Genomic DNA, 23212 nt, shown 5'->3' with positions numbered 1-23212 from the left:
TTTTCAGCAAAAAAAAAAAAAGTAAGTTTCTATCTCATATCATTAAAAGGTTATTTATAATATAGTAAAGCTTGGTCCCAGCCATCGTATACAACTGTGTCGGCCCCAGAGAGTTAACCTATAAAATTATTCAGGACTACAACCTCCCTACTTAGCTGACCTCATTAAACCATACGAACTGCCCAGGCTCTGTGTTCTCAGGGTGCAGGGCTGCTTTGTGTCCCTAGGGTGAATAAAAAGTCTGTGGGTCACAGAGCGTTCTCTTATCGTGCCCCTGTTCTGTGGAATGATGATCTGGTGATCACCTTAGTATTTCTTCTGCTTTTCTTGTGGCTTATTGCTGACAAATTATACCTTATTTGTTATCTTTCTGCCACCCGATTCTGTTTTTTCTCTCTGTCTGAGGTGCAGCTCCATCCAGAAGTGGGAGGAGGTGTCTTCTTCTGTAATGGTCATGAAATAGACAGGATCTGTGGACCCAAACCATCTCCCCCGCCTCCCCAGCCAGCTTCCCATCCTGAACACCAGCATGGACTCCCAAAATTTCCTGTATATTTGTGCTGTCAAGTATGTTGGTCGAATGCCCCAAGCAGAGGGTCACCCCTTTGAGTCTGGTCTGCTTGAGGTTTCTTTGTCAAATCGTCAGAGGGAGTTTTTCCTTACTACTGTTGCCTGTGTGCTTGCTCTAGGGGTTGGTAAGGTTCGACATTACTCGTGTGAAGCGCCTTGAGGCAGCTTTGCTGTGAGTTGGCATGATATAAATGAAATAAATAATATGAATAAAATAAGTCCCAATTACTGGACCCCAAGTGAACAGACCTACACGAAATGTGGAAAAGTACCAAGAGAACTCTTGCAGTTCCAGCACTCATTATTCTGAGGGAAACCAAACCTTTTAAGTCCGATAATGTTTGAATTTGCTAATAATGTCCACTACTAGCCAACTGAAGTTATGCACAACAATCTCCAAACCCTCTTGATCTCTTTCAATGCTCAAATTCTTTGGACATATGAACCTCAGATTTTCACTTTTGCCACATAAAGCATTTGAAGCCATTTTATTTGGGCCCTTGTAAGGTCCTGGCCCCATATTTGAGACCATTACATTGTTAAACAATCAAGAAACCAATTCTGTTAATTGGTTCAAAAACCTGCATTGATTTTCACATACACATGAGGGGAGGATCATCTCAAAATGACCCGTATTGCAGTGGTTAACACTCAGGAACAATAACAGGTAAGGTGCATCTGGGAAGTATTCATAGAGCTTAACTTTTTCAAGTTTTTTTTTTTTTTTTTTTTTTACATTAAATACTTATTCCAGAATACATTGAATTAATTTTTTTCCTCAAAATTGCACACACAATACTAAATAATGACAACGTGAAAGATTTTTTTCAGATTTGTTCAAATTTCTTATAATTAAAAATCTAAGAAATCACATGTACGTAAGTATATTCACAGCCTTTGCCATGAAGCTCAAAATTGAGCTCAGGTGCATCCTGTTTCCACTGATCATCCTGGAGATGTTTCTACAGCTTATTTGAAGTCCACCTGGCATAAATTCAGCTGACTGGACATGATTTAGAAAGGCACACACCTGTCTACATATAATAATACCCACAGTTGACAGTGCATGTCAGAGCACAAACCAAGCATGAAGTCAGAGGAATTGTTGGATTGGCAAAAGATTGGGACAAATCTGGGGAAGGGCACAGAAACATTTTTGCTGATTTGAAGGTCCCAATGAGCACAGTGAGTGGCCTCCATCATCTGAAAATGGAAGAAGTTTCGATCCATCAGGACTCTTCCTTGAGCTGGCCACCTGTCTAAACTGAGCAATCAGGGGAGATGGATCTTAGTCATAGAAGTGACTCCATGCAACACAGATGTGAAGCAGTTCTCAGAAACAGTGGTTATACAACTAAATATTAGTTCAGTGATTTACAAGAAAGATAAATCTTCAAGCATTTTTCAGTTTATATGGCAAATGTTTGAATTTACTTTTCCTTTTTCCACATATTCCAAAATGGATGAAATTTGTTTTTCCCCCTCTCAATTCTACACACAATACCCCATAATGACAGTGTGAAAAAAGTTTTTTGAGATTTTTGCAAATGTATTAAAAACAAACAAACAAAGAAACCACTTGTACATAAGTATTCACAGCCTTTGCCATGAAGATCAAAACTGAGCTCAGGTGTATCCTGTTTCCACTGATCATCCTTGAGATGTTTCTAGAGCTTAATTGTTCACTTCAGATCCACCAGGACTCTTCCTAAAGCTGGCCACCCATCTAAACTGAGTGATTGGGGAAGAAGGGCCTTAAGTCAGGAAGGGCTCGTAGCATGGGAACGTGTACAGATTCTGGGCACCATATGGTAGAAAATGAAGTACCTTGAAATATGTAATGTAATATACCATTTTAAAGGGTACTGTCTGGAGTTTTAACCTGTGAGGTTTCAGAGCTTAATACCTGCTGAGTATTTTTGATTCTTGGACCATACTTTGACTGGTCTACTTCCTTAAACCTAATACTTTTCCAGCGGTATGTCTGTATTTCTGGTCCATTACGAGATACACAAAAACGTGACATACAGCAACTGACAGAGATTTTCTGGAACTGTTTGGAACTGTTGTATACAAGAGTGGCCAGATTTAAGCCACTCCTTAGTAAAAGCAATATGGCAGCCCACCTGGAGTTTGCCAAAAGGCACCTGAAGGACAACATCCCTACAGTGAAGCATGTTGGTGGCAGAATCATGCTGTGGGGATGTTTGTCAGCAGCAGGAACTGGGAGACGAGTCAGGATTGAGAGACAACCATGGATGAAAACCTGCTCCAGAGTGCTCTTGACCTCAGACTGTCTTGCATATCTACAAGGAAGGGGTGGGGAGTGTTTGGAAACTACTTTCATAATGTATGAAATATGTATTGAATATGAATTCCATAATTTACTTGTGATTACTGTTTTAATTGATTAATGTTTTGTTAAATTTTACTGATTTATTCTTTGAGGCAGTTCATTTCATTTGAAATGGTATCATTTGCTATCAAATGGTATCAAGTCCTCACAGTGAGTTTTAAAGTCTTTGAGTTTGTGCAGAAGCTTCCAGCTGCAGCAGAAACTTCAGTTCCTCTTCAGTCTGAGGGAGGTTTTTGTACGATGCTTTTTCACTGTGTGAGCAGCTCGTACTTGCTGCTATCAAAAGCACCCAGACAGTAATAAACTGCAGCATCTTCAGCCTGGACTCCACTGATGGTCAGACTGAAGTCAGAGTTTGATCCACTGCCTGAAAAACGGTTTGGGGTCCCTGATGCTCGGGTGCTAGTATCATAAATGAGGAGTTTAGGAGTTTCTCCGTCTCTCTGTTGGTACCAGGATAACAAATAATATGATGAATAATAGTAAACATTGTGACTGGTTGTACATGTGATGGTGGTGGAGCCTCCTGGAGCAGATGTGACTGCTTCAGGTTGAGTCACTGTGACCTGGATTTTGGACTCTGAGGAGACAAAAACTGAAATCAGCCTCGTGGATTCATCAGCTTCATTTCAAACAGACGACTTTGGTTGTGTGGACTTTACCTGTGAAGCAGCAGCAGAGCAGAGTCCAGATGAGGACGGAGATCAGAGTCATGTTGGTGTTGATTGACAGCTGTCAGTCATCCAGTGTTCAGCTGTCAGGACTATAAAGTGTCTCAGAGCACTGGAGCGTGATGCTGCTGATGCAAAGTGGCTCCGACTGTCCAACAGCAACTTGATCACTTTGATGACGCTGCTGATCAGTGACTTGATCAGGGTATTGATTAAGTAAGTCGTAGTTCTAATATGGAAATTTGAAACTTTCTGTCAAAATTCAAATTTTTATTTTGCAGGCTGCAACTGATTTCACTTTTTAGTTTATTATTTCCAAACTCACAGATTCATCAACAGAATTGTTGAAGTCTACAAAGAGTTTTAAAAAAACTAAAAAGAAAAATCAAAGGATCATATGATGTTTTCAGTTTGATTTGATTCTGGTTGTGGTTCTCGACAGACCTTGTTCCTGCAGCAGCCTCAGGGTGGCGCTGCTGTTGTCCTCCTCCAAGACTAGAATCCAGTCTGACGTTTTTATCTGCCTGAAAATTTCAAAAGTTCATACAAAATTGATTCAGAAAAGACTTCTGGTCATGCTGATCTGGATCAGATGACTCAACAGTGGAAACTGTTGTTTCTTGTTTAATATTTCACTTCCCCCTCTCAGCTCAGTCACCATGGCAACAGATGTGCATCATTGCTGAACGACAACAAACAAGTTTCAGTCTGAAAGACAAAACATTTAAATAATGTAAATGAGCTGTTAATTATTCCATTGAATAGACAGGAAATGTGTTCTGTTGTTTCTACTTTCAGATTTCTGACTGAAGAAAAAAACTCTGAACTCTGAACAGCTTTCTTTCATCTTTACTCTTCCAGAATAGAAGATACTCTATTCAAACCCCAAAGAGAAATATCTGTATACCAAAATTACATAAAGGTGTTTCACACAAAATTACACAATTAGCTCTATAAATAGCTCTTAAAACTCCAAAATACTCTTTAAGGATTACTCGTTGTTATAGAATCAATTAAAATGTTGATTTATGCTGATGATATCATGTTTTGTGCTTATCAATCAAACTGAGATCAAAGTTTTGTACAAAATTTTTAAACAACTAAAATGAATAAGATATGACATTAACAACATTAAAAATTGTTGCACATTTAGTCATGAGTTAATTTCACATCACAATTATCCTTATTTTATGATATTAAGTTCAGATGCTTGTTCATTTTTAACATTTTTGCTTTTGTAAACACACTTAAACACAGTAAAGTGTGTAAAACCTACAAATTATATCATACTAAAGAATTTTGATATCTCTGATTGATATTTAACACACAAAACTATTTTAAAATTTCATTTAAAAAAGTCATAAGAATTAAATTTGTAAGTTCATAATATTAAGTAAATACAATCAATTTTAAAGTGAACTTTATTTAATAATTAAATAGATTTAATTCCTTGTGTCTAAATGTTTTAGCTCATGGTGTTTATGATTTAAATCTTAATAAATATGTGAATGTAGAATTTGTGGCAGCACAGCTGACATAGGGACCCCTGTGACTTCTTGGAGACACTAAAGAATAAAAGTTGACCTTGTTTTGGCTGAAATGAACCGCCATCACCACAAATTAGACAAATATTCAAAGAACAAAGCTGAAATGGTTTTGATGCTCTTTATTGTCTTGTAATGTTGAAATGTTCCACATAACGATGATTGAAAAAGACAAAACACACACATATTGTAGAGTGAGAGCAGGATGAGGGTCAAACCAGTATCAGAGTCCCAGTGAGTGGGCTCAGGACTGGGAGCACTGGTCTCTCCTCAGTGTCTCTGACAGTGCAGTCTGGGAGCCCCGAGTGGCCTCACAGCTCACAGAGTTGACCTTCATCCACTGGTCTGCAGAGAGCCTCAGGGTGCTGCTCCAGCTGTAGAGGGCGCCCTCCTCCAGCACCGCGGGGCTCCTGGTCTCCTCCCATGAGTTGCTGCTGCTGCCGTCCACCTTCCAGGCCAGAGTCCAGTCTGAGGGGAAGCCCTTGTTGGCCAGACACACGAGCGTGGCCGTCCCCTTTTGCACCTCCTCACCAGAGGGGGGCAGCACTGTCAGGGTGGGAGAGGTGCCAGCTAGGAGAAACCAAGGAGACAGCTGTCAATCAAACATGTTTGTGTCAGATGGTTTTTCTGCTCCAACCGTCAGACTTTGTTTCACTTCCCTTTAAGAAGTTTCAGGTGTAAATCAGACGCACAGAGTCCAGACATGAGCTAAAATACAGCCAACGAGTTTATAAAAGCATCTGCAAGAATCAACCTCCTCACTGTGTCTGATTTTAAAATGTGAAGAAAAGCAGTTTGAACACATGAGAAGTTTTCTGGTTTAATCCTAATCAGTCCACTTGTGGTCCAAGTGACCCATAGCGGTACATTTATTGTTAAATTTTCTGAACCATTTTACTCATTCAGCTGAAATTTAATAAAATTGTCACTGATACAGTTATCTTCAGTTTCACTTATTTTGAACCAGTTTGAGTAAATCCTGTGGATTCCCTCAAATTTTATTCTGATTGAGTGCCCTTTGACCTCAGTTTGATATAACGTGTTCAGACTCTCCCCCCAGCCCCCCCAAAAATTGTGCTTTTTTGTGAGTGTTTCACAACTGTCAGAGCAGCTTTTATTGAAAAAGTTATTGCAAGTGGAAAAAAAAAGAAATCAAAGTTCTTTGTTAGTCAAACTCTTGCCTTTTTTTTCTTCTTTTACAAATAGCTGCAAAGTGACCTGTTGTAGTTATATTTCAGATAACTGTAAGACCAACATAAAGTTAAAAGTATTAACGAACAATAAGTTCTGGTGGGTTTCACATGGACCCGGGATGCACAGATAAGTTTTGACATGTACGCTCAAGGAAAAAATCATTATTCCATCACTTTTAAAGAAATATAATTTTAGAAAGCATAAAATCAGCAGTTAACAAATCAGACTTTAATTTCAAAATTAAACATTCCTCAACAAAGTGTCAGAAAAAAAAAGTCAACAATTTAATATTTACACATGAATAAAATATTTAAAATTGAAAAGTGTTTGAAAATTTTAATCTCATCACTTTGGTCAAAGTAAGTAAAATATTAAAAGCCAGTCTTCTGAAATATAGAATTAAACTGTCATTTGTGATATTGAAAGTCTTCATAATTTTTTGTTCTACAAAAACAACTATGACAAAATGAATTTAATTTGTGCAAGTTTCACTTCAATGTAACAGAAAAACTGAAAACTTACATTTTAAGCACATAAAATCGAGATATTTTAAATTTAAAATCTACTGAAGCCAGTCAGACACAGTTTTAGGCAGAACAAATGATAAAACCTTTATAATTTGTGCAGCAACTTACATCCAACATGCAGTCTGGTTCCTCCACCAAACGTGAGCCACAGTGATACAAAGGGAAGAAGTCGTCATACAAAAACCTCTGTGTGCACTCTGTGACTTCACCACACAAAACTAAAGCTACAAACCTTCCAGTTCCAAATGTAAAAGTATTAAAATATGATTTATATTCTGCAACAAAAGGCTGCAATAATGAGATTGATTTTGTTTCACATTTCCATCCTTCTTTTGGAGAAAACTGTCCTATATATATATCTGAGGATTAAAATTTTATATATATATATTATTCCATCTGTTCTTGACGTTTTTAAGAAAAGGAAAGTTTGAGTATTAAAATGTAAAAGTCATCAAACTTTGTACTTACTTCCAACATGCAGTCTGGTTCCTCCACTGAATGTGTACCACAGTGATACAAAGTGAAGAAGTCGTCGTACAAAAACCTCTGTGTGCACACTGACACAGTTCTGTCCTCAGTGTCTTGTGAAGTCTGTGACCTAAGAGATGCCTCAGCGGTCACACAGTCCACCTGCTGCATGTTCTCAAACTTTATGCTGATGATAGACCGATTTTTCTGATTATTCTTTTCAAACACTTTACTTCTGCAAGTCTGGTGATGAGTCTCTGACTTTCCATTGCTTAAGAAATCTAGTCTTGACCCTTGTGTATTGAATAATTCTAGGCAAATATCAAATCTGCCATTCTGCTCTAAAATTCTGGAAAAAGTGGATTCATGGCATCTTGTGGACCATCTTACTGAGAATCATCTTTTTGAGCCACTTCAGTCGGCTTTTAGAAAACTTCACTTCACTTAGAGTGGTGAATGATTTTCTCTGTGCACTGGATTTGGACACCACAATGGTTTTGGTGCTTTTAGATCTTAGTGCTGTGTTTGATACTGTGGATCATCGTGTTTTACTTGATAGGATGAGAAATTACTTTGGGATTACTGGAAGTGTCCTTGCTTAGTTGACATCATACTTGTCCAGTGTTCTCATTGTGTTGTGTATAATCACACTACCTCTGGCCTTGGTGAAATGAAATTTGGGGTCCCACAGGAGTCTGTGTTAGGCCCCTTGCTTTTCTCACTTTATATAGCGTCCCTTGGGCATATTCTGTGGCATTATGGGATTGCCTTTCATTGCTATGCTGATGATACTCAGTTGTACGTGCAGATAACTGCTGGTAATCTTACCCATATAAAGTCCTTAGAAGATTTCCTTGTATCTGTGAGAAGTTGGTTGTCTAGTAACTTCCTACTCTTAAATTCTGATAAGCCTGAAATGATGGTTCTTGGTCCAGCCAGACATCTGCATCAATTTGACCAGCTGGCGCTTAGTTTTGGTTCATGTGTTATACATCATATGAACAAGATGAGGGATCATGGGTTCTTTTTGATCCTACGTTGTCCTTTGACCTCCACATTAGAGATATTACGAGGACTGCCTTCTTCCATCTGCGAAACATAGCGAGGATTCATCCCATCCTGTGTATGGCTGATGCTGAGACTCTGATACATGCATTTATCTCTTCCAGATCGGACTATTGTAATGCTTTATTTTCTGGTCTGCCGCTGTCCAGCATTAGGGGTCTACAGTTAGTGAAGAATGCTGCTGCCAGACTTTCGACACAAAGAAAAAAGTTTGACCACATTACATCCATTCTGGCGTCCCTTCACTGGCTTCCGGTTTCCGCCAAATCGGATTTTAAAGTCCTGTTGCTGGTCTATAAAATTGTTCATGGACTGGCTCCTTCCTACCTGGTGGACTTGATTAAGCCCTTCATACCTGCGTGGCCCTTGCGTTCGCAGGGCGCAGAGCTCCTGTGTGTTCCAAGGGTGAATAAGAAGTCTGTGGGCTTTAGAGCTTTCGTTTACCATGGCCCTACTCTCTGAAACGATCTACCTGCAGTTATAAGGCAGTCCGACACGGTGGAGATTTTTAAATCAAGACTGAAGACCCACTTTTTTAAACCGTCTTATCATTAATTTATTCTGTTTTTATGTTTGCCTTGTAATGTCTTTTTATTTTACTGTGTTTTACCTTTTTATTGTGGCCTTTTTGATTTTAATTTACTCTGTTATAAATTGTGTATTATGTGAAGTGCCTTTGAGCAACTCTGTCGTGAGATAGCGCTATAGCGTCGTGAGATGGCGCTATATAAATTAATAAATTGAAATTAAATTGAATTGACTTTGGAAATAATAAACTAAAAACACAAATAATTTCCAGTTTGTACGAATGAAAATTAGAACTTTGAGAGAAAGCAACAAATTTACACATCAAAACTTCAACTTACTTAATCAACACTGTGATCAAGTCATTGATCAGCAATGGATGACTGACAGCTGGGAACTGAAATGCTAGGTCTGACACCTCGCTGGCAGAGGAGCTGAACCACTTCTTTGCCCGCTTCGTAGCAGACAGACCAGCAGCAACTCCACACCCACCACTCTCCAACACTAGCATGCTAACACTTCAGGCACACGAAGTGAGACGTGTGCTGAAGGCGGTGAACCCCAGGAAGGCGGCCGGCCCCGATGGTGCACCTGGAAAGGTACTGAAAGCGTGTGCTGGCCAACTGGCTGGAGTTTTAAACTGCATCTTCAACCTGTCCCTGTCGCAGGCCATCATTCCACCCTGCCTCAAATCCTCCACCATCATTCCAGTCCCCAAGAAGTCAACAGTGGAGAGCATAAATGACTACAGGCCTGTTGCACTTACGCCTGTGGTCATGAAGTGCTTTGAAAGACTGGTCTCTCAGCACATCAGAGCCTGTCTGCCTCCCACTCTGGACCCCCACCAGTTTGCCTATAGGGCAAACTGCTCCACAGAGGACGCTATCACCACAGCTCTCCACACCGCGCTGAGCCACCTGGAGCACCAGGGGAGCTATGTGAGGATGCTCTTTGTGGACTTCAGCTCAGCCTTCAACCACATCATCCCGGAGATCCTGGTCCAGAAACTGACACATCTGGGCATCTCCACCCCCATCTGCCAGTGGATCATGGACTTCCTCACAGTCCGTGAAACTTGTCCCCCACCTTTCCTCCACCATCACACTCAGCACCGGTTCCCCTCAAGGCTGTGTACTGAGCCCCCTCCTGTTCACCCTTTACACACACGACTGCTCTCTGACCCATCCCACAAACAGCATCATAAAGTCTGCAGATGATACCACCGTGATCGGGCTCATTTCAGGGGGGAAATGAGACCGACTACAGAGACGAGGTCAATTGACTGACAGCTTGGTGTTCAACTAACAACCTGCCACTGAACACCACAAAAACAAAAGAAATAATCCTGGACTTCAGGAAGAACAGGGCTGACCCAGCCACACTCTACATCCAAGGAGACTGTGTGTAAAGGGTCAGCTCCATCAGGTTACTGGGAGTGCAGCTCTCTGGCAGCCTCTCCTGGACTGCCAACACCACAGTGGTGGTGAAGAAAGTCCAGCAGTGACTCCACTTCCTGAGGGTGCTCAGGAGAAACAATCTGGAGGAGAAGCTGCTGGTGTTGTTCTACAGAACCATCATCAAAAGCATCCTGATGTACGGTACCTCATCACAGCGTGGTACGGGGGTTTCTCAGCAGCAGACAGGAGAGCGCTGCAGAGGGTGATCAAAACAGCCCAGGGGATCACTGGCTGCTCTCTGCCCAGCCTGGAAGACATTGCCAGCTCTTGCTACCTCAGCAGAGCTGCCAGCATCAGCAAAGACACATCCCACCCCAGCAACCACCTGTTTGACCTACTACCCTCCGCCCGAAGGTATAGGTCAATCAAAACTAGGACAAACAGACTCAGGGACAGCTTTCTCCCCAGAGCGATCACTGCTCTGAACAAAAACAAATCACTCTAATCTGCACCTTCAAGTTTCTTGTGCAATATCTGTAAACCATGTGCAATATTCCCGTGCAATATGATTCCAGATTTGTATATAATTCTCATTTTACATTTTACTTGGTCCACATTTCATTTCATTTTATCTTATGTTTATATTAGTTGTACGTATACTCTGAATAATTTAGTGTTAAATTTCACTATCTTTTATTTGGCTAAAAATTACTCGCACCACGGAAAACACCTTCTTGGAGTTGCACTCAAATCTCGTAGTGCAAATTACAATGACAATAAAGGCGATTCTGATTCTGAAGAGGATTTGCAAATCATTGTATTCTGTTTTTATTTACATTTCACACAAAGTCCCAACTTCTTTGGAATTGAGGTTGTAGTTATTTTCACAACATTTAAAACTTTATCTTCTAAAGTAGATTTTTTAAAAGTTAGGTTAGTCACTGTGATTTCAGTAAATATTTTGTCAGCACACTGATTCATCTTTAAACCTTGGCTGACTAAAAATAATCTCTCAATAACCCTTGAATTTGAAGATCAAAATACAATAATTTCCTAATTTTGGTCTTCTTTGCAGTGTTTTATTTTCAGTGTGGTTGGTGACTGAGATCAGTTCCTCTCCAGCTGAGGGAGGTTTTTGTACGAAGTTAAATCACTGTGTGAACGGGAAGCTGTTACACTGCTGACAGTAATAAACGGCTGCATCTTCAATCTGGACTTCAGTGATTTTCAGACTGAAGTCAGTCCCAGACCCACTTCCACTGAAACGATCTGAAACTCCAGACTGACGGTTTGTAGCGTAATAAATCAGGAGTTTAGGAACTTTTCTGGGTTTCTGAAGGTACCAGTTGAGGCAACCACCAACACTTGAACTGGTTCTACATGTGATGGAGATGGTCTGTCCTGGACTGACAGACTGAGAGTCAGCAGACTGAGTCAGAATGATTTCCCCTGATGAACCTGAAAAACATGAAAGAGAAGAAAATCCAGCGTGGAGAAGATCAACATGAAACCTGAAGAACATCTTTTCATTCAATATTTTTTTCTGTATTTGTGCTCAAACTGGTTTTTGTCCTGAAGCAAAGTTTTCAGAGAAGACTCTCACCATGACCCAGAAGACCCAGAGAGCCCAGCAGGAGAACCAGGAACCTCATCATCACTGTGGACCTGAAAGACCTGGACAGAAACTGATCCCCACTGGACTCTTAACGGCTGGAAGCAGAGAGGCGGAACAGATATGCAAACACAAATGTACTGTTTCCTGCCGGCTAAATAGTGTTGCACGGTTCCTCACAAAATAAAACCACACTAACATCAGGCAGTGTTCTAGTCGAAGCCCAAACCCCCCAAACAAACGGAGATAAAAATGATAATGATCTTTCAAAACAGAAGTTACCACCCTTAAGAGACAAAGAGCACGACTTTTATATTCAGAATGTGATTTATTGTGAGAAAAATTCAAGAACAGCTGTTTTCAATACTACTAATAATAATCTCTGTTTTTCCCGGTTTCTCAGGAACAGAATCTGACTGGATCTTGAAGATTCAACCATGTCACTCCAGTGTTGGCTTCTCTTCACTGGCTGCCTTTGCACATCAGAGCAGATTTTAAAGTTCTACTGCTGACAGAAAAGATACTGAATGGTTGTATGTTGATATTTTTGCTGAGCTGGTCGAACCAAATGTGCCGGCACTTACACTTCAAAAACAAGGTCCACTATCTCCTGCAGGCCCCCAAATACCACATGTTGTGGAACAGTTCACCAACTTAGATTAGGCAGTTATGTTCATGTGAGATGTTTCAGAAGAGACTCAAGACTCATGTTCTCGACAGTGTGCACTCACTAAAGCTGTGATAATTTGTGTTTTAGGATATAAATTTAGCATCTATATGTTTATAAGTGAAGTGGCCACCGTGTAGGTGTGTGCTTGTGTGAGTAACTTCGATCACGGAGAAACTGTGGAGAGCTGATTTTTGCCGTTTGGTATGTGCATGTATTTTGGGTCATGGATGAACACCGCAAGTTGATACGACTAATATTTTTGGAGAAATTAGGGATATTAGGTAACAACAGTGAACAATGGCTGTTGATATAACCAATAATCAGTCCCTGATAACCAGACAAGCTCTGATTAAAGGAAATATCTCAAATTTGGCAGTTGTAAAACGTAACATCAACTAAATGTGCCAAATAATAAATACAATTATTAACAACGCTTTCTCATTTTAATTCACTGTACTTTCAGTTAAAACTATTATAGAAACTTTGCAGAATTTATGACCACCCTTGAAAAATGTCAGCTACTTATTTTATAAATACTACCCAATCGAGAACCCATGGATCCCCACAGACGAGTTAGTTTCATTGAATTTCTTTGTATCCATCTACTGCACTTTATTGTTTATTTTGTTTTTGTTGCTAAAGGTTTTGTGTAGCACTTTAAATTTTACTGTTGAAATGTGAATACAAATAGTTTTATTACAGAAAGGACTCAAACTACTTTGGAAATTTAACAGAAACCAAAACATTGTCGACCAAGACTTTAAACCCTCAAAGCCAAAATGTCAAAGAACAAGATCAAAGTCTGGAGAAAAAAATGCAGCTGAAGGCACCTGAAGGCTGAGAATCAAAACTCTACAATTTTGACACATAATCAGTTTTGACACATAATCAGGTGATTATGTGTCATACATTTACAATCATTCATGTAACCGTTAACAGTCTGACAGTTTCCCCAAAATTTAGAGAACAAAAACTAAATACTGTCAGAACAATTCAAATGTTTAAATGTTTATTGGAAAATGAACATCATTTAAGTGTAGCCATTAAAACAAAAGTCACCCTTCTGAAAATAAATTTTAAAAACAGCAGAAATAACTTAAAAGATGCCTTTGTCAGGGTCTCCAGGCCATCACAGACTGTCAGCTGCACCACCCTGTGAAGACAATACAGACTCTCTAAAGTAACCTGTGAGGGAAAATTATTCCACCTCCAGAAGAGCAAAAACTCAGTCGAAACACAGCTGATGTCCAGAAAACCCTGAGAAGAGTGAATATTTGGAAAGGAATAGACCCCAACAGCATACCATGATGGGTGCTCAGGTATTGCACTGACTAGCAGCTTTGTGTCTTCACTGACATCTTTCACACCTCACTGTGTCAGGCTGTTGTACTGACTGTTTCAAGTCCATCAAACCAGTGTCAAAAACAAAACGAAACAAAAAAACAAATCAAATTAACGATTCTCACTCCTATCACGGCAAAATGCTTTGAAAGGTGAGTAAAGGACACACTGTGTGCAAACTAGTGTGCCTTGATTAGAGAGAGTGGCAGCAACTCAGGACATGGTGCCATTTTGGTTCCAACTGCGCTGAACTACTGAATGGTAAATGGACTGCATTTATATAGCGCCTTTCCATCTGCATCAGATGCTCAAAGCGCTTTACAATAATGCTTCACATTCACCATGACATACAAGGTGCTCAGGACACACCTTAGTGATTTTCATTCAAACTGCTGAACTACTGAATGGTAAATGGACTGCATTTATATAGCGCTTTTACATCTGCATCACACTCTCAAAGCACTTTACAATAATGCCTCACATTCACCATCGCCATACAAGGCGCTCACTATACACTGGGAGAAATAGGGGATTAAAGACCTTGCCCAAGGGCCCTTAGTGATTTTCAAGTCAGGCTGGGATTTGAAAAGAGGATCTTCTGGTCTCAAGCCCAAAGCTTAACCACTAGACCATCACCTCCCCTATTTCTAAAATTGATTGTTTTATTTTTGATGTTAAGATGATCTGAAGATGATTCAGAATTCAGCTGCTTGAATTTTGTGTGGAATTGATCAAAGTGATGATTTTCCTCCTGGTTTCTTTCCAGGGCTGTTTCAGGTGAACGTGTCGGTGTGAACGCTGTGATCACAGGGGGTCGGCCTGCTGTGTGTTCAAAAGATCAGTGAGAAAACAGCAACTGCTCAAGTTTTTCCATATTGTTGAACATTCTGCCGGCTGAAGATCTGCAGCTGATTCAACTGACATTTTTAACTCTGGACATCAAACTTTTCTGTTCTTGGACAAATGTAATCAGTGATGATGGAAATTCTTATCTTGCTGTATGAAATATAAATTTTGAAAATTGTATTTCCTCATTTCTTTATTTTGTAATGTCTGTTTTATGTGATTTGGTGTTTTGTTGTTTTTACTGTTTCTGGAGCTCTTTGTATCATTTGAAAGAACAAAATAATTTTTTTTTTTTTTTTTTATAAAATTTTATAAATTTTTTATATTAATTTATTTTAATTAAGTTTGTCCTTCTAAAAATAATTTTCATGAACTTGAATTACAGCATTAAACATGTTTTTGTGTGTATTTTTCAACTTTGTGCTGTTTCTCTATAAAGTGTTTGATAAAAATGCTCACAGTGAGTTTTAAAGTCTTTGAGTTTGTGCAGAAGTTTCCAGCTGCAGCAGAAACTTCAGTTCCTGTTCAGTCTGACTGAGGGAGGTTTTTGTACGATGCTTTTTCACTGTGTGAACAGCTCGTACTTGCTGCTATCAAATTCACCCAGACAGTAATAAACTGCAGCATCTTCAGCCTGGACTCCACTGATGGTCAGACTGAAGTCAGAGTTTGATCCACTGCCTGAAAAACGGTTTGGGGTCCCTGATGCTCGGCTGCTGGCAGCATAAATGAGGAGTTTAGGAGTTTCTCCGTCTCTCTGTTGGTACCAGGATAAATAATGATATGATGAAGCATGGTAAACATTGTGACTGGTTGTACAAGTGATGGTGGTGGAGCCTCCTGGAGCAGATGTGACTGCTTCAGGTTGAGTCACTGTGACCTGGATTTTGGACTCTGAGGAGACAAAAATTGAAATCAGCCTCTGGGATTCATCAGCTTCATTTCAAACAGACGACTTTGGTTGTGTGGACTTTACCTGTGAAGCAGCGGCAGAGCAGAGTCCAGATGAGGACGGAGATCAGAGTCATGTTGGTGTTGATTGACAGCTGTCAGTCATCCAGTGTTCAGCTGTCAGGACTATAAAGTGTCTCAGAGCACTGGAGCGTGATGCTGCTGATGCAAAGTGGCTCCGACTGTCCAACAGCAACTTGATCACTTTGATGACCTTGTTTTTGCAGCAGCCTCAGGGTGGCGCTGCTGCTGTCTCCCTCCCAGACCAGAACCTTGTCTAACATGAAGCCGTTATTAGCTGCATGAGAATTACAGATGTTCATCCAAAATTAATTCAGAGAAGAATTCTGGTCCTGCTGATCTGGATCAGATGACTCTGCAGTGGGAAACCGTGAATAAAATGGTTTTTCATGTTTCACTTCCTCCACTCAGCTGCTGAACCACGACAACAGACAAGTTTCAGTGCTAAAGATAAAATATTTAGAGAATGTAAGTTAAACTTCAAATTTAAGTACATTGGTTTGAAGTGACTGTAAATGCCACTAATAATCTAAATAAAGAGAAATTTCTGCATTTCAGCAACATCACATCAATTTGTCCCATATTAATTATTTTATATTAAGTTTAGACACCAGATTTTTCTACATTTCCAGTTTTTTATACAACCTTAAAATAAAATTAGAGTCTATAAACCCTAAAAATAAAATCATATTTCTGTATTCTGAGAGAACAACCCCAATGTTAAATATTTAACAAACAACAAATTGCAAAAACCTTTACATAAAGATTTTCAACAAGTGCCCACATAAAACCAATTTTATCTTCATGAAGTGCTCTCATTATAACAGACTTTTTTGTTTTTGGAGAGCAACTGTTGTTGGTTGATTCCAATTTTTTTTATACCCAAAATTTCATTAAATTCTTTGTTAAAATTCAATGACTTTGTTTGCTTACGAAAAGATGTTATTTTTAAGAGAAAATAATTAAAACATAAATTTTGAAAAAAAATTATTTATTTTTAAATCGTTTTCACAACATTTAAAACTTTACCTATTTAAGAAGATTTATTTTAAGTTGTGATTAAGTGTGAGTTCAGTCAATTTTATGGCAGCACACTGGTGAATTTTTCAAACTTTAGTGACCAAAATAAACTCTCCTGAATTTCAAGATTGAAACATGATAATTTCCTAATTTTAGGTCTTGTTTGTAGTGTTTTATTTTCAGTGTGGTTGGTGACTGAGATCAGTTCCTCTCCAGCTGAGGGAGGTTTTTGTACGACGTTAAATCACTGTGTGAACGGGAAGCTGTTACTCTGCTGACAGTAATAAACTGCTGCATCTTCAGTCTGGACTTCATTGATTTTCAGACTGAAGTCAGTCCCAGATCCACTTCCACTGAAACGATCTGAAACTCCAGACTGACGGTTTGTAGCGTAATAAATCAGGAGTTTAGGAACTTCTCCGGGTTTCTGAAGGTACCAGTGGAGGTTGTTACTGATACTTGAACTGGATCTACATGTGATGGAGACGGTCTGTCTTGGACTGACAGACTGAGACTCAAGAGACTGAGTCAGGACGATTTCTCCTGATGAACCTGGAAAACATGAAAAGAGAAGAAGAGTGACTGAGACAAATCCAGTGTGGAGAAGATCAGCATAAAAGCTGAAGAGAATCTTTTCTTTCAATCTGTTTCTGTATTTGTGCTCAAACTGGTTTCATCTTGGAGCAAAGCTTTCAGAAGAGTCTCACCATGAATCAGAAGACCCACAGAGCCCAGCAGGAGAACCAGGAACCTCATCATCACTGTGGACCTGAAAGACCTGGACAGAAAGTGATCCCCACTGGACTCTTAACGGCTGGAAGCAGAGAGGCGGAACAGATATGCAAACACAAATGTGCTCTTTCCTGCTCATATCGATATAAAACAAAAACTGTGACAAAAAAAAAAACAAAACACCACAGATCACAGCACCTCCCCCCTCCCCAGAACACACCATGTGACACACATTAAGACCTTTAATGTGTTGTCCATGGGGATCCATGAGTTGTGGTTTGGGGAGTGTTTATAAAATAGGGAGCTGACATTTTTCAAGGGTGGTAATAAATTATGCAAAATTTCTATAATGAGTTGGAACGCTGTGTGAGTTGTTGACCCCCAAGACATGAATCTGCTACAAATCATGAATCTTCAGCAAACCATTAATGAAAATTCATGCATACCGTTAATATCTGTGAACCGTTAATAATTTTGCTCACAATAAAATATCACACAAAACATGATCACAGTTCTCGCAAAACAGAAGTCGCCAGTGGTTAATATCATTCATGATATATATTTTCTTTCACTTTAAGTAGTTTACGGATTTCAGTTTAAGGATCAATTACTTCAGGTTATTTTGAACGCAAATCCTATCTCTGCAAAAAAAAAAATTATATATATATATATATATATACGAGGTCTGTCCAAAAAAGTATCGGACCATTGGCTGGGAAAAAAAAACTGGCTTACCTGGAGGGTTGGAAACCTAATCACCCTCGAAGTACTCTCCTTGGGACTCCACACACTTCTCCCAGCGTTGTCGCCACTGTTGGAAGCATTCCAAAAACGCCTTTTTCGGGATGGCGCACAGCTCCGCCGTCATCGCAGCCATAATGTCCTCTCTTGTCTCAAATCGGGTTCCTTTTAATGGTATTTTAAGTTTTGGGAAGAGCCAAAAGTCACAAGGGGCCATGTCAGGGGAGTAAGGCACCACCGGAGTCTGGTTTTTGGTCAAATAAGTCTGAATTAAATGAGAGGAATGAGCTGGCGCGTTGTCGTGGTGGAGGCACCAATTTCCTCCGGCCCACAACTCCAGTCTCTTGCGCTGCACACTATCACGTAGACGACGGAGGACATCCCTGTAATACTCCTTTGTTACTGTTTGACCCTGTGGTGCGTACCACGGGAGTCAAAAAAAAAAACAGTCAGCATTACCTTGATGTTGCTGCGCACTTGGCGCGCCTTCTTCGGTCTTGGCGACGTGGAATGCTTCCACTGTGACGACTGAAATTTGGTTTCCGGGTCGTACCCGTACACCCAGGACTCATCTCCGGTGATTATGCTGTCCATAAAGCTGGGAGTCCAGTATGTCCTGTGAGACTTCCACACGGAGGTGCTTTTGCTCCGCCGTCAGCAACCTCGGCACGAACTACTTCGCCGCCACTCGTTTCATGCCCAAATCGTCCGTTATGATGGAATGTGCCGAAGTATTGCTAATGTGCACTTCCTCAGCAATTTCTTGGACAGTCAAGCGACGATCCCGCATAACCACAGCGTGCACTTTGGAAACGATCTCGTCATTTCGGCTCGTTGATGGCCGACCGGAGTGCGGCTCGCTCTCCACCATTACGCGCCCGTCTTTAAACCAGTTGTACCACTCCTTAATCCGTGTGCTGCTCATGGCTTCATCTCCGAAAGCTGTTTGGATTTTTCGAATAGTTTCTGCCTGGCTGTCGCCAAGTTTCTGGCAGAATTTAATGCAGTAACGCTGCTCCACGCGTTCGGCCATTTTCTCACAAGAAAAAAATCCGACGAGTGGGGTGGAGCGCTCCTCCCACAAGCTGTGCCCACAGGCGAATGACGTCACCGACAGGCGTGGGGAAACTCACGCATGCGCACGAGGGTTCAACCTTGGCTGATGCAATCACACGTGATTTAAATCCATATGGTTTTTGCAAAAAATAAAAAGGACCTATAGTTTACGGACAGACCTCGTATATATATTTTGGGGGGGGTGTCACTATGGTGAGGAGACAAGCCCTGAATGGGATCCTTCTTCTGGTGTTAAGCGCCAGTGTCCCGTAGAGATGAGGTGCGCTGCGCTATTGTGCATATCGCTGTACCCCGGACTTGAAGACGTTACCCGTCGAGATGAGGTGCCTCGTGCAACTGCACATGGGGAGATGATGTAACTCACTCGACGTGCAACTGAGCATGCGCATTTTGGTTTTTTTTTTTGTTTTTTTTTCCGTCAAAGTTTTTTTTTTTTTTATTAATTGTATTTAGTGTATTTATAGCCCAGTGAGTAAAACATTTTCTGTATTTTACGTTAGGAGCATAAATGTATGTATATGTATATTTTGCCTGTCGAAATAAGCTAACTCCAGGTTAAAAATACTTGTAATTTTATAGTGAGTGCAGGGGTGGTGGCCAAGTGGTTAATGCGCTTGGTTTCAGTTCAGAAGGTTCTGGGTTCACATCCCACCCCTGCCACATTTCTCCATGTGGAGTTGCGTCAGGAAGGGCATCCGGCGTCAAACCTGTGCCAATTCAACATGCAGATCCACCTTGGATTTGCTGTGGCGACCCCGAGTGCAAACAAGGGAGCAGCCGAAGGGACTTACTATCATTTTATAGTGAGTAGATTTCAGACATTACTACATTCGGATGAACAGTTTATACATTTACTTGCCCATTAAAATAAGCGAAGTTTGCAAGTAATTTTCTTCAGTGCACACATATGCAGTTACGCGAGGAACCTTATCTCGATGACGCACCTCATCTCGACAGAACACCGGCCCCGCTGGGTGTGACCTGCTCTGGGGACAGAGGCAGGAGGAGGATGATACACCTGTCAAATGCAGGTGTCTTAAGGTGAACTCAGGGGGGACAGAAACCTCCCGTGGAGCAGAAGGGCAGAAACTCACTTCCTCTTGATTTTCTTTGTGAGTACAGACTGTGAAAGTGGGGCCTCATGATCCTTCTGACATTTTGGGTTTTAAGCAAGAGGTGGTACCACAGGGATGATATAACTGGCTTGTGGCGGCCAAGCGTTCATAGCGACGTCGCTTTTGATCCTTCAGTGTTGACTCTTCCAGTTATCATGAAGCAGAATTCACCAAGCGTTGGATTGTTCACCCACTAATAATAGGGAACGTGAAAGGTCCCCCCCACTGCCACACAAATCATCATGCTAATGTGTCCCACGTTGTCCCGCTGGATGCCACACGATAGAAAATAATCATTTTGTAGCCAATAACACATTTGCTCTCAGAACTTGGCTGATGAAAGTGTCAATGTCCTGCACGTGAGTCGAGGGGCAGCGTGAAGCCTCGTGGTGCAATGAAAGTGAGAGGCGCGCCTTATCATATACACATTATTATTATTATTATTATTATTATTACTTCTATTTTATGATTGGATTTTAAAATGGATCACAGTAGAAATAAGTGTTTTTACTTTTTTGTGTCATCCATGTATTTTTAATGTATTTATGTACTTACATTGAACTTACTAAATAAAATCGCGTACTCATGCTTTAATATAAAGATGATTTACCGCTCCCTGCTGGAATGATGTGATAGTTCAGAATGAATTAATTAATTAATTCAGCACACAGAAGCAACAATACCTCAAAAATCTCATAAATAGGACAATGTTGGGCAGTTCAGCCCATGTAATTAGCAACATTAGCTCATATCTGCTTTGCTTATCTTGTAATTACTGTTTTAATTGATTTTTCCCTAAATTGTACTGATTTATTTCTTGTATCTATTCATGTAATTAGAAATGGTATCATTTGAATGTAAAGAAAAAAATCAGATTTTTAAATTTCTCCTTTTTAATTTTTTTCATGAACTTGAAGTGTTTCATTAAACATGTGAGTATTTTTCTAATTGTGCTGCTTCTCTATAAAGTGTTTGATAAAAATCCTCACAGTGAGTTTTAAAGTCTTTGAGTTTGTGCAGAAGTTTCCAGCTGCAGCAGAAACTTCAGTTCCTCTTCAGTCTGAGGGAGGTTTTTGTACGATGCTTTTTCACTGTGTGAACAGCTCGTACTTGCTGGAATCAAAAAGACCCAGACAGTAATAAACTGCAGCATCTTCAGCCTGGACTCCACTGATGGTCAGACTGAAGTCAGAGTTTGATCCACTGCCTGAAAAACGGTTTGGGGTCCCTGATGCTCGGGTGCTCGCACGATAAATGAGGAGTTTAGGAGTTTCTCCGTCTCTCTGTTGGTACCAGGATAAATAATGATATGATGAATCATGGTAAACATTGTGACTGGTTGTACATGTGATGGTGGTGGAGCCTCCTGGAGCAGATGTGACTGCTTCAGGTTGAGTCACTGTGACCTGGATTTTGGACTCTGAGGAGACAAAAACTGAAATCAGCCTCGTGGATTCATCAGCTTCATTTCAAACAGACGACTTTGGGTGTGTGGACTTTACCTGTGAAGCAGCAGCAGAGCAGAGTCCAGATGAGGACGGAGATCAGAGTCATGTTGGTGTTGATTGACAGCTGTCAGTCATCCAGTGTTCAGCTGTCAGGACTATAAAGTGTCTCAGAGCACTGGAGCGTGATGCTGCTGATGCAAAGTGGCTCCGACTGTCCAACAGCAACTTGATCACTTTGATGATGCTGCTGATCAATGACTTGATCAGAGTATTGATTAAGTAAGTCATAGTTCTGATGTGGAACTTTCTGTGAAGCTTTCTGTCAAAGTTTACAGACTGGAACTGATTTCAGTTTTTAGTTTATTATTTCCAGAGTCACAGATTCATCAACAGACTTGTTGAATTCTGTAAAGAGTTTTAAAAGATTAAACTGAAAATCAGCTGAACGATTTTCACTTCATGATGTTTGTCAGTTTCTTATCATTCTGGATGTGGTTCGGTGAACCAGAACATCAACATTCATAAGTGACCTGACCTTGTTTTTGCAGCAGCCTCAGGGTGGCGCTGCTGCTGTCTCCCTCCCAGACCAGAACCTTGTCTAACATGAAGCCGTTATTAGCTGCATGAGAATTACAGATGTTCATCCAAAATTAATTCAGAGAAGAATTCTGGTCCTGCTGATCTGGATCAGATGACTCTGCAGTGGGAAACCGTGAATAAAATGGTTTTTCATGTTTCACTTCCTCCTCTCAGCTGCTGAACCACGACAACAGACAAGTTTCAGTGCTAAAGATAAAATATTTAGAGAATGTAAGTTAAACTTCAAATTTAAGTACATTGGTTTGAAGTGACTGTAAATGCCACTAATAATCTAAATAAAGAGAAATTTCTGCATTTCAGCAACATCACATCAATTTGTCCCATATTAATTATTTTATATTAAGTTTAGACACCAGATTTTCTACATTTCCAGTTTTTTATACAACCTTAAAATAAAATTAGAGTCTATAAACCCTAAAAATAAAATCATATTTCTGAATTCTGAGAGAACAACCCCAATGTTAAATATTTAACAAACAACAAATTGCAAAAACCTTTACATAAAGATTTTCAACAAGTGCCCACATAAAAACAAATTTATCTTCATGAAGTGCTCTCATTATAACAGACTTTTTTGTTTTTGGAGAGCAACTGTTGTTGGTTGATTCCAATTTTTTTATACCCAAAATTTCATTAAATTCTTTGTTAAACTTCAATGAGTTTGTTTGCTTACGAAAAGATGTCATTTTTAAGAGAAAATAATTAAAACATAAATTTTGAA

General features: G+C 40.1%; 1 long non-coding RNA gene and 3 gene segments (V, D, J or C); 1 reads left to right on the top strand and 3 right to left on the bottom strand.

Annotated features, from left to right (window-relative positions):
• Window positions 1-15925, bottom strand: part of LOC117501724 — a 43327-nt gene extending 27402 nt beyond the window's left edge. Inside the window, 2 exon segments of the V gene segment in view lie at window positions 15362-15680; window positions 15763-15925. Of these exon segments, the coding sequence occupies window positions 15362-15680; window positions 15763-15814 (371 nt within the window).
• On the bottom strand, window positions 5277-22175 carry LOC117501727. The segment is given in 4 exon segments: window positions 5277-5711; window positions 6971-7006; window positions 21543-21863; window positions 21946-22175. Coding segments are annotated over 4 exon segments (735 nt in total).
• Window positions 6973-15495, top strand: LOC117501735. The gene is made up of 3 exons (XR_004558074.1): window positions 6973-7002; window positions 14718-14725; window positions 15364-15495. It is a non-coding gene; the product is annotated as an uncharacterized LOC117501735 (long non-coding RNA).
• Window positions 11468-12023, bottom strand: LOC117501733. The segment is given in 2 exon segments: window positions 11468-11775; window positions 11921-12023. Coding segments are annotated over 2 exon segments (360 nt in total).
• Window positions 22176-23212: the final 1037 nt, after the last annotated feature.

The sequence above is a fragment of the Thalassophryne amazonica genome, chromosome 20 (assembly GCF_902500255.1).
Source record: "Thalassophryne amazonica chromosome 20, fThaAma1.1, whole genome shotgun sequence".
In the NCBI taxonomy this organism is placed as follows: Eukaryota; Metazoa; Chordata; class Actinopteri; order Batrachoidiformes; family Batrachoididae; genus Thalassophryne; species Thalassophryne amazonica.
Note: the sequence above shows the minus strand (reverse complement) of the source record. Positions and strands in the feature narration are given on the sequence as shown.